The 11,366-nt window shown below is 53.2% G+C and overlaps 2 protein-coding genes across 2 annotated transcripts; one reads left to right on the plus strand and one right to left on the minus strand.

Moving 5' to 3' along the window:
• Window positions 1–1,183: 1,183 nt before the first annotated feature.
• TSSK6 (testis specific serine kinase 6) lies at window positions 1,184–2,367 on the minus strand. Its single transcript, XM_041760327.1, has one exon. The coding sequence runs from the start codon at window positions 2,003–2,005 to the stop codon at window positions 1,184–1,186; it is 822 nt and encodes a 273-aa protein (XP_041616261.1). The 5' UTR covers window positions 2,006–2,367.
• Window positions 2,368–2,804: 437 nt separating this feature from the next.
• NDUFA13 (NADH:ubiquinone oxidoreductase subunit A13) lies at window positions 2,805–11,318 on the plus strand. The gene is made up of 5 exons (XM_041764174.1): window positions 2,805–2,948; window positions 9,150–9,228; window positions 10,382–10,453; window positions 10,834–10,903; window positions 11,126–11,318. The coding sequence occupies exons 1-5, from the start codon at window positions 2,855–2,857 to the stop codon at window positions 11,243–11,245; spliced, it is 435 nt and encodes a 144-aa protein (XP_041620108.1). The 5' UTR covers window positions 2,805–2,854; the 3' UTR covers window positions 11,246–11,318.
• The last annotated feature ends 48 nt before the right edge of the window (window positions 11,319–11,366 follow it).

Raw genomic sequence — 11,366 nt, forward strand, 5'->3', positions numbered from 1 at the left:
TCTGCTTCAGTTGTTCCTTGGTCTCCCACCCCTCCTCTCACCCAGCATTTAGCACAAGTTACCATTCTTTTCCTTCCACACCATTCATTTTTGCTTGACTTTTCACTTGCCTCCTGAGGGGAGTGATGGATCCAAGCCTCCTTGTTGAGTCCCAGAGCTTGGCACACAGTAGGCGTTCAATAAATGCATGAATGAAGAAGAGAGGACTGAAGTAACCAGCTTGCCCAGCAGGCTTAGGCCCCTACCCTTGACTCTCTCCCCATTCAAGGCAACTTCTTTACTGAGGAAAGGCCCTTACTAAGGAGAGCTTCCATCACCTCCCACCCCCACTCCAGCCATATCCAGTGTCAAATTCCAAATGTGTTCTTGGTTAAGTGTCGTTTGTGTGGGCCTCAATTTCCTCATCCTGTAAACGCCTGGTTTCTGTTAAGACAGGTGCCCCCTCCTTCGCCCCCACGCTGTTCCATCCTTAAACACAGGGAGAATGCCTTGCTCCCCAGCCCCGCATCTCTATTGCCAGGGTCGTTGCAACCCTAGGCCGGCCCCAAAATCCCTTTAAGTCGGCTGAGGCTGGAGAGCCCAAAAGTCCGCTTTGAATCCACCCAGTTCCCTTTCGAGACCTAGACCAAGAACCTCAACAAGCTTTCCTCTACAACGGGGCGCCGCGCCTGCCTCCCCCGGCTGACGACCTCCCACCCCTGCTCGGTAAAAAGGGGCCACTGCTAGAGGCAGGTTCGAGGAAGAGCGAGTTTATTGCAAGTTGCAAGGAGGCAGTGCCGGGAGCGCGCCTTCGCCCACCGGCATGCGCGGCTGCCTAGAGAAGGGCGCCCTCCACCCGCGTCCACTCGCGGGCAGCTCCTCCAGGTAGCCACCGCCTGCCAGCAGCCGTCGCTCATTCCACGCTGGCGCAATGCTTCCGTTTCTTCTCGTCCCTTCCCCTCCCGAGGCCCTCTCTCGGGGAACAGAGGAAGCGCTTGCGCCCTCCTGCTCTCGGGATCGTGGGGAGAGGGGTTAGATTCCAAACAGGGGCGACTACAGCCCCAGCCGTCCAGACAGGAAAAGGGGGAAATGCGCGTGCGCAGTGGCGCGTGTCGGCTTCGCGGGGGTACGGAAGCGCGCTTCACGCGCGTGCGCTGCGCTTGCGCAGTGCTCGGGACGGCGGGAATAGTGGGAACCCCGGCTTCTAGCCGGAGTCCCCCGCACGCAGCCAGCCGTTGCGCGCTACCTGGCCCGCTGAGGGCCTGGCAGACGGGCTGAACTGCAGCAGTTCTGCGATCAGGGCCCTGCAGCGCTCGGACACCTCGAGGCCATCGGGGTAGAGGACGCCGCGCTTCTGGCGCCTGGGCAGACCAGCGATATCCGAGTCATCGAAGGGCATGCACCCGGTGACCATGACGTAGAGCACGACGCCCAGGCTCCACACGTCGTACTTCTTGGGGTCGTATGGGATACCCAAGAGAACCTCAGGCGACGCGTAGGCGGCGGAGCCGCAGTAGGTGGTGCTCAGGTCAGGATAACCGTGTGCCTGGCGACCAAAGCCAAAGTCCGTGAGCTTGACGCGGCGCTCGTCGGGGCTCAGCAACACGTTTTCGCACTTGAGGTCCCGGTGCACGAGGTGGTGGTCATGCAGGTAGCGCACAGCCCCAGCGATTTGTGCGAAGAGGTCGCGCGCCTGACTCCCGGGGATGCGCCCGTTGCGCTGCACTGCCTGCAGCAGGTCGGTGGCGGCCGCCTCCATCACGATATACAGCTTCCCGTTGCACACTTCGATGAACTCGAAGACGTGCACGATGTGCGGGTGCCGCACGCCCCGAAGGATGGACAGCTCACGCGGCAGAAACTTGTTGACGAAGTCGGGTGGTGCGCGCCGCCGGTCCACCACCTTGATGGCCACCGTGCCCTTGTACTTCTTGGACGTGGCCACCTTCACCTTGGAGTAACTGCCCTCGCCTATCGTGCGTCCCAGCTTATAGCCGAGTTCGCTCAGAAGTTTGTCGCCCGACATGGTGGCGCCTGGGGCGCGCGGGGAGCAGGAGGCGGCTGCTGTCGGGGGGCGGCCGGACTCCAATCTCGGGCCTAACCCATGGCGCTTGGCACCTGCACACCCGCACCCCCATGTGCCCACTCCCGGGTCCCTGCCGCAGCGGGGCCTTTTATTACCCAGGTAACAATTTCTGCCTTGTGAAGTGACTGCGGGCGTCACCCCGCCTCGGGTAAGGGCCCCCTGGACCCCGCCCCGCAAGGCCACTCAAGGCCATCAGGCTTTGTGACTCATAATCACTCTAAATGGTCCAGTTCCCATGAGAGGCTACTAGCAAGGGGTCCCGACCACCACTCGGGAGCAGCATCGGTGCCTGGCATTGGGGCAGCTCCTCATGAGTCAAATCTGAGCAGCAGTCGTCCCCCCAGCTTCGTGTACCCAGCCCTGGCCATGTGGAGCCTTGGCGCCCGCACAGCCCCGCGAAGGGGAGAAAACGAAAAAGGGGGCTTAACACTCGGTGACGTGGCTCCCTCAGAGCTTGGGGTAAATGGCCTGAGCATCGCACCAGAGGGAAGGTGTAAGGGAGGTCCTTTAGGGCAAGGACCTGGGCGACTGGACGGACTACAGCCGTCTACAGCGACTGAGCCAGCCCCGTCTAAGAGAAGAAACAGGGAGTCTTCCCGCTGCAGCTTGGTCACTCAGTTGATCCCTGGAGCCATCGCCCAACCTCCCTCGCAGTGGGATCGCTACGCTAAGGTCCTGGATGCCCTAGTCCCCGCCCAAGACATGCGCCTTACGGTCCGCCACACTCATCATGGCGGCGGCCGCCGGACGTAACTTCCGCCCGCGGCCGGAAGTGCGGGTCCTGCGAGCATGGCTGCGTCGAAGGTGAAACAGGACATGCCCCCGCCGGGGGGCTATGGCCCCATCGACTACAAGCGGAACCTTCCGCGTCGGGGACTGTCGGGTCAGTGTCGCACAGCGCCGGGGTGTCAGAGTTGGGGCTTCGGGGCGCCGCGATGGGGGCGGGGCGTGGGGGGGGGGTGTCGCGGGCCTCAGTTTCCACTGCAGTGTGAAGGGAGGAGGAGCCCAGGGGTCTCCGATAGCTTCGGTGGTAACAGCGGTAACTGCTGGAGTTCGTCAAAAGCTTGCTGAGCTTTGCTTTCTTTACAGAGCAGCCCAGGAGGTCGATCCTATTAATTCTTTCCATTCTGCAATTGGTTAAACAGATGAATGTAGCCGGTGCCCCGAGCCCTCGGCCACACTTCCCTCTCACAAGCGGAGAAACAGGCCCTGGAAAGGCTGCTACCTGCCCCCAGGGCCACCCAGTGTAAAACTGGTGGTGAAACTGGAACATTGAGGAAATTTAGAAGATGTTCCTGTCTGGTAGTCCCTACCTGCTTATGTCCCAAGAATATGTATTCTTAACTTTTTCAGATGTTTTAAAGAGCATTTAAAATGTTATTGGGTTCCGCACAGAAAAACGTAAAAAAAAAAAAAAAAAAAAAAAAAGGAAGGGGCACATACTTTGCACCTAGGATTAACAGAGAAATACAGAATTTTAAACAAGAGTGAAGACATTTCCCATAATTTGTCAAACTATGTTTTGCAAATGTGCCTCAATTAAAAAATAGATATATAGTCATGGGGAAAAAAAAATATTCAGACAGTAGAAAAGTATCAGGTCAAGACTCAAGCTCTTTCCATCCCCTTCTTGGCTTTTTTGTATCCCAGAACGGAGATTGGCAAACTTTTTCTATAAAGGGCCAGACAAATATTTTATGCTTGACTGACCAGATGTTCTCTGCTTGCTGCTGCTGGCTTTTTATTTATTTATTTATTTATTTATTTATTTATTTATTTATTTATTTATTTTGTAAGATTTTACTTAATTATTTGAGACAGAGGAGAGAGAGGGCAGTCCCGGTGGCGCAGCGGTTTAGCGTCGCCTGCAGCCCAGGGTGTGATCCTGGGGACCAGGATCAAGTCCCACATCAGGCTCCTTGCATGGAGCCTGCTTCTCCCTCTGCCTGTGTCTCAGCCTCTCTCTCTCTCTCTCTCTCTCTCTCTCTGTCTGTCTCTCATGAATAAATAAAATCTTAAAAAAAAAAAAAAGAGGAAGAGAGAGAGAGACAAGCAGACTCCTCCCACTGAGCAGGGAAACTGTAATGGGGCTCAATCCCAAGACCCCGAGATCACAATCTGAACAGAAGGATGCTTAACTAACTGCGCCACCCAGGCACTCCTCTGCTGTTGCTGTTTTACAACAGTTTACAAACCTAAAAATGTTCTTAGCCCAAGCACCATTACAAAAACAGGTTACAGGCTAGATTTGGCACCACCTTGGCACTTAACTCATCCCAGAGCAGATTGAACGAATATAACGTTATCTGAATCTTTTCATTTCTTTTCTCGAAGTGCACCCCTCAGGTGTGTGGCATGAGGTCTGTTTATATATATATGTGCACCTTTGTGATCTATACCCAGACCCGGCTACAGAAAGGTCCCAGCCCTTGGGCCTCCTTAGGTTCCCTCTAGTCAACATGTCTCTTTTTTATTTTTAAGTCACAAATGTGCCCTTAATCCTAGTCCTCTTCCAGTTCATGACACGGTAGTGCCTCTCATGTGCCCTCTAGACCATTATTTAGGGTTGGGCCCCCTAGTTGGACCCTGTACACCACAACTTGCATCGTAGCATATACAAACCTGCCCCAGTCTCTCCTGCCTGCAGTGGGGTGAGGAAGAGACCCCTTCTGGTGGCACAGTCTTTGTTACATACCATGCCACATTAAGTAGTTTATTGTTGAGTGTGCCTGTGGCACCGAACCCTGTCTGGAAGAGCTCATAGCCTAGCAGAGGAGGCAAACATACCACACCAGAACTTCCCATTTTGGCAAGACCCCAGATAACCAGGGTCTGCTTTAGCCAGGGTGGGTTGGAAGGACCTCTCTGAAAGTCCCATAGGTGGAGGAAATAGCAAAAGCAATGGCCCTTCTCTCCATCCTGCACCCCACCCCAGTCATCCGTCCTGTGCCCTCCTCCAGCCTTGCGTTTGAGCAATAGTCCCCAGTGGCCCTCCCCCTATTAGTCCTGTCCTGCCCTGCTCCTGTAAGGCACACAAGCCTGGCATCCACTCTCCTCCTCTCTGCCTAGATCACTCCCCACTAGTGTCCTAGAACATGCAAAGCTGGCTCAAGCCACCTTTAATCCATACTGTTCCCAAAGTGACTGCTACTGCCATCTTTTCCACTCAGTTCTCCATTCTTTCCTGTGCCCAGCGGGTGGCCCTTTCTTTTCTTCCCCTGCATCTTTAACTTTTTTTTTTTTTAATTCACAAACCATACCATACAATTCACCTATTTCATGTGTACAAATCACAGATTTTTATAGTCTGTTCACAGTTGCATGACCATCACCAGGATCTAAATTTATAACATTTCTGGGTCGCCTGGGTGGCACAGTCGGTTAAGCATCCAACTCTTGGTTTCGGCTCAGGTCATGATTTTAGAGTCATGAGATTGAGCTCCACGTGGGGCTCCAAAATCAGCGTGGAGTCTGCTTCTGTTTTTCTCTCCATGTGCCTCTGCCTCTCCCCTTGTGCACATGCATGCTTGCATGGGGACACACAGACTCTCTCTCTCTCTCTCTCTCTCTCATAACTAAATACACTTTTTAGAAGATTTTATTTATTTATTCATGAGAGACACAGAGAGAAAGAGGCAGAGAGAGGAGCAGGCTCCATGCAGGGAGCCCAGTGTGGGACTCGATCCTGGGACTCCAGGATCATGCCCTGGGCCAAAGGCAGGTTCTCAACTACTGAGCCACCCAGGCATCCCAGTAACTAAATGTGTAACACTTCCATCACTCCAAAAGGAAACCTTGACCCACATCTTCCTACCCCCAGCCCCTGGCATCTAACTACCAGTCTTTGTATCTTTATGGATTTGCCAGTTCTGGACATTCCATGTAAATGGGCTCCTGTTCTATGTGGCCTTTGGTGTCTGGCTCCTTTCATTCAGAATGATGTGAGTGAAATGTGTATGGAATAGCATGTGTCAAATGCTATTTTTTTTATAGTTGAATATTAGTTTTTTTTAATTTTTATGATTATTTATTTGAGAGAGAGGGAGCACAAGCTGGGGAAAGAGGCAGAGGGAAAAGGAGAAGCAGACTCCTGAGCAGGGAGCCCGACATGGGGCTCAGTCCCAGAACCCTGGGATCATGACCTGAGCTGAACCCAAGAGTCGGATGCTCAACAGACTGAGCCACCCAGGTGCCCAAGATTGTTCATCTCTTTATTAATGAATTTGCAGAGTTCTTTATACGTTTTGGTTACCATTTCCTTATCAGAGATACGATCTTCAGAGTCTTTCTTCCATTCTGGGGGTTGTCTTTTCATTTTGTTGAGGCATCATTTGTAGCACAAAAGTTTTTCATTTCGGTGAAGAACAGTTCATCCTTTTTTTTTTTTTTTTTTTTGTCACGCTTTTGGTGTCCTAGCTAAGAAGCCATTGCCTCATCCAAGGTCACAGAGACTAATCTGTTTCCTAAGAGTTTTATAGTTTTAGCTCTCAAATTGAGGTCTTTGGTCCATTTTCAGTTAATTTTTGTATGGGGGAAGGAAAAAGCACACTTCATTCTTTTGCATGTGGCTATCCACTTATCCAATTTGCTGAAAGACTATTCTTTTCCCATTGAATTGTCTTGGCACCCTTGTCCAAAATCAATTGACCGTAAATGTGAGGGTTTATTTTTGGACTCTCAGCTCTGTTCCATCGATGTACATGTCTATCCTGATGCCATGCCACACTGTCTTGGATACACAGCTGTGCGTTATGTTTGAAATTGTGAAGTGCGAGTCCTCCAACTTTGTTGTTTTTCAGAATTGTTTTGGTTAATCTGGTCCCTTGAATTTCCATATGAATTTGACAATCTGTTCCTCAGTTTCTGGCTGGTAAAGGGAGAAAGTTGGGATTCTGATGGGGCTACATTGAACCGGTACCTTAGTCTGGGGAGTACTGCTATCTGAACATTGAATGCCGATATTGAACACAGGATGTGTTTCCATTTATTCACATCTTCTTTACTCGTGGCCTGCACCTATTTCTGGGCATGCGCCTCATCAGCCTCCTCCACCAGAGTGGCAGCTCCTGAGGTATAGACCCACACTGAGGGTCTGGGGTCTCAGCCTCACCATTGTCAGGAGGAAGAGTTTGCAAAGGCCACCTTGGTCTTGGAATTTATCTTACACATGGGCTCACACATAGGTGCCTGGTGTGAAGACAAGGGGTCTCCACGAAGATAGCTCAGGCCTATGCCCTGGGGCTGGGTCAAAAGAAGAGGCCTCTGGGCTTCTCTATAGCTACTGAAAAAAAGCAGCTCTTCTAAGATGTTCCTGCCCAGCAGAGGTGGTCAGACATGTGTAGGAACTGTAGTTGTGCTGAGAGCTGGTCCTCGGCACTTGGGCCTCTTGGGAGAGGTTCTGCCTCCGTGTACAGGAACCATCGCTGTCCTGCCCCCTGTAACATGGAAGTGTCTTACTCTGAGCTAATGGCTTTTTTTTTTTTAAGTTTTATTTGAGAGAGAGGGTGAGAGAGAGAGCATGAGCACAGAGAGAGAGGGAGAAGCAGGCGCCCTGCTGAGCAGAGAGCCCGATGCAGGACTCTATCCCAGGACCCCAGGATCACGACCTGAGCCAAAGGCAGACATTTGACTAGCAAATGTTTTTAACAAGTTTAATTGAGGGGCTGAAAAATCTAACCAGTTTTTTTTTTTTTTTTTTTTAAGATTTATTTATATATACAGAGAGAGAGAGAGAGGCAGAGACACAGGTAGAGGGAGAAGCAGGCTCCATGCCGGAAGCACGACACGGGACTCGATCCCGGATCCCCGGGATCACACCCTGGGCTGTAGGCGGCGCTAAACCACTGCGTCACGGGGGCTGCCCAGCTAACCAGTTTCTCATGCATCTCTGGGTCCAGCAGAAATGCCAGAAAACGAGCAGGAGTTGGACCTCCCCTATTCCCCTAACAGGTCCTAGGGAGTAACCTCACCCACCATTTGCTGGTCATTTACTGGGTGTTAACTGGAGCTGGACCTGGCCAAGCTTGTCAATTTTTTTTCCAGTAACCAGAAGGCCCATCTGGGGACGAGACCACAGCTGAAAAGATTAGGGGTAGGGGGTGAGCCAGCCTCCCTGAGACCGCAGCAGGCCCTCAGCCTGAAGGTCAGAATCACAGCACAGGTGCCTGCTGCTGTCAGTAAATATTCATGGCAGCCTCTGTTCCCTGGTGCCCTGGTAGGGGGCTTGACCTGCTGGGCCAGGAGGCAGCCCTCCAGGGAGCCAGGGGTGGCTGGGTGGGCCCTGCAGGGCACTGCCTGCCTCTGGCAGCCCCATCCAGCCCCCTGTGGGCAGCACTCAGAGAAGTGGCCCAGGCAGCCAGGAGCCACCATGGAGTTGGACCCAGCTGTAGACCCCATCCTTCCCCATGGAAGCACTTGCTGACTGGTCACCAAACAACCTTCTAGAAGGTTGTGGGGCTGGGGCCACCCAGCCAGAAACAGCAAGACCCTCGGGTTCTCCTGCAGTCCCCCCTGACCAGACTCTACCTTCTAGAAACTGTAGCCTGGGTGAGGAGATGTGTGGCAGCTGCAGCTGCCTCACTTGTCAGAGAAAAGCTGAGGCAGCCTAGTGGCCTTCCCTGCAGGGCAGGTGAACTGAATAAAAGAGTAATCTGCAGGGGACCCCTGGGTGGCTCAGTGGTTTAGCGCCTGCCTTCAGCCCAGGGCGTGATCCTGGAGTCCCGGGATCGAGTCCCGCATCACGCTCCCTGCATGGAGCCTGCTTCTCCCTCTGCCTATGTCTCTGCCTCTCTCTGTGTGTCTCTCATGAATAAATAAATACTTAAAAAGAAGAGTGATCTGCAGTTCGGAGGAGGAAGTCCAAGGGAAGGGGCTGGTGGATATTTCACAGGGACAAAAAAATAATCTGAAAAAATAATGCGCTAGAGATAGTACTGGCCATCTCTAGGAGGGAGTCACTAAGACTTTCTTTGAGTCAGTATTTCTGGTGTAATTGGACAGCAAGCGGATTATAATTCATAAGAAGCTATAGGGGTGTCCAGTCCCAAGGGCAGGTGCGCTGAGTTGGTGTCCCCTCTCCCCACAGGCTACAGCATGTTTGCTGTGGGCATTGGGACCTTGCTCTTCGGATATTGGAGCATGATGAAGTGGAACCGTGAACGCAGGTAGGCCCCAGGCTGGTGAGGCTGGGAGTGCACCTGTAGACTTCGGGCCATTTGTCAACCCCTCAAGGCTCAGGAAGTATGGGCCTGGACTGAGTCCATTTCTGAACCTTACTCTCAAGAAAGGACTAGTAACCAAGGAGCTCTTCACCAGGGACCCATGGATCTGGATTAGAATAGCCCATCTGGTGGAGGTGGAGGGGCAGGCCCAGGACATGCTCTCTTAGTGGTTTTTTGTCAGTGATAACCAGACAGTGAGAACAACAAGGGCTTAGAAGCAAGACAATGGCTGTGCCAGCCACATGGGGCCTGAGGGACCAAGGCAGATGGTGGCCTCCATTCAGACTCTGGCTGCCTCTGAACTGGCTGGATGCCCTGCCAGGTGACCCCTTCTCATTGACCCCTTACTGGCTGAGCCCATCTGTCCTGCCCCACCCTCTGTTATGTGTCCTTAGCACACCCTTTGAGCTCACTTTCCCCCACAAGCCCGGGAATCCCTGAGGATAGTGCTGGAGAAAGCCAGCATGTCAGGTACTTGATGTTGAGTGAACTCAAACAAGGTCCAGCTTCCGGGGACCACCCACAGAGGTATGGACACAGTAGTGACAACTGTGTGGCTGTGATGGGGACAGAGGCTTGGAGTATGGATGCTACTGTGGGTCTGGAGGGATGAGGGGACAGTGCCAGGGGCCACTTACTGGGCCACATCACTGGGTGCTGTTCCCCCAGTATAGATGGGGCTGGTGGCTCAAAGACACAGAACTGCCTGCCCTGGGCTCACACCCCAGGGCTATTTTGACATGAAGCAGATATGGTTTTGTAAGGCTCAGAGCCCTGTGATGAAGGTCCCAATCCCCTGTCCCCGGTTCACCAGTCAGCAGGCCAGGGCTATTTTTAGGATTAAAAAATAAAGTTCTTAATTGAAAAGAAAAAGTGTAAAGCCAACAGTCTTGTGGACCATTGCCTGTGCCAGCTGTGCTTGCGCCCCTCCCCCTGCCCCCATTTTCTGGCAAGTAGAGCTTACTGCCCAAGCCCTGCCCCTGCTCACTTGCCTCTCCACCAACCCCCTTTCCCATGCAACACCCTGTGGGTCTGAGGCCAGGTCATCACCCCCAACTCCAGCCTGATCTGATCTATCGGTTTTGGGGTTTCACAGGCGCTTGCAGATTGAGGACTTCGAGGCCCGCATCGCATTGATGCCACTGTTGCAGGCAGAGAAGGACCGGAGGTGAGGCTGCTGGGACCAGGAAGGTCACAGGCCTGAGTGTCCCACCCAGCAGTGCAGAACCTGGCCAAAATGCACATGAGGACTGACAGCTGTGTCCTTGCATACATGAGGTTGCTGTCACCCTGGAGAGAGCCCCAAACTTGACTTAAAGTGGGGACCCAAGAATGGGAAGGCTCCCTGGAGGAGGAGACATTGAGGCTGCAGCACGAGGACAGTAAAAGTGTAGGGGGTTGGAAAAGACAAGAGCAGTCAGCATGTGCAGGGTTGGAACTGACAGGAGGTGATGGAGAGTGGAACAGGGAAGGGTCTGGCAGGTCTGTTAGGCAGGGGTCCCTTGGGATGCTCAGGCCTATCCCCCACCTCCCATTCTATCTCCACAGGGTCCTGCAGATGCTTCGAGAGAACCTAGAGGAGGAGGCCATCATCATGAAGGATGTGCCTGATTGGAAGGTGGGTCCTGGGTCAGAGGGAGAGTGGGAGTCCAGCTCAATGCAGAAACAGCCCCCCATGGGAAAGCAGTGGCTGAGAGGAGTAGTGGGGGCCAGGCGCATGGAGGGGCAGGCAGCAGCTTTTGGTGTAGGCACAGTAGCCACCAGGCCTAGTGGGGTCCCAGCAGGCTGTATGGGCCTGAAGGGGTACAGTACTCCCACCTGTATCCCGCTGTCTCCACAGGTGGGTGAGTCTGTGTTCAACACAACGCGATGGGTGACTCCCATGATGGGTGAGCTCTATGGACTGCGCACGAATGAGGAGATTCTCAACGCCAGCTACGGCTTCATTTGGTACACGTAGGGGCCTGCACCCCTCGGACCACTGGGACCCCTGCATCCTCCCCACTGGGAAATAAATATTCTGGAGACCTGTCTGCCTGTGTCTCAGCAACTGAGCTACCAGCGAATGGGGCACCATTGGG

This window comes from Vulpes lagopus, chromosome 7 (genome assembly GCF_018345385.1).
Source record: "Vulpes lagopus strain Blue_001 chromosome 7, ASM1834538v1, whole genome shotgun sequence".
NCBI lineage: Eukaryota > Metazoa > Chordata > Mammalia > Carnivora > Canidae > Vulpes > Vulpes lagopus.

What these genes read in the sequence shown, in the direction of transcription:
- TSSK6 (XM_041760327.1), bottom strand. Translation starts at nt 2,005, where the DNA reads ATGTCGGGCGACAAACTTCTGAGCGAACTCGGCTATAAGCTGGGACGC.
- NDUFA13 (XM_041764174.1), top strand. Translation starts at nt 2,855, where the DNA reads ATGGCTGCGTCGAAGGTGAAACAGGACATGCCCCCGCCGGGGGGCTAT. An exon ending in AAGTGGAACCGTGAACGCAG is followed by an intron (nt 9,229 to 10,381) that starts GTAGGCCCCAGG and finishes GGGGTTTCACAG; the next exon opens with GCGCTTGCAGATTGAGGACT. An exon ending in AGGATGTGCCTGATTGGAAG is followed by an intron (nt 10,904 to 11,125) that starts GTGGGTCCTGGG and finishes CTGTCTCCACAG; the next exon opens with GTGGGTGAGTCTGTGTTCAA.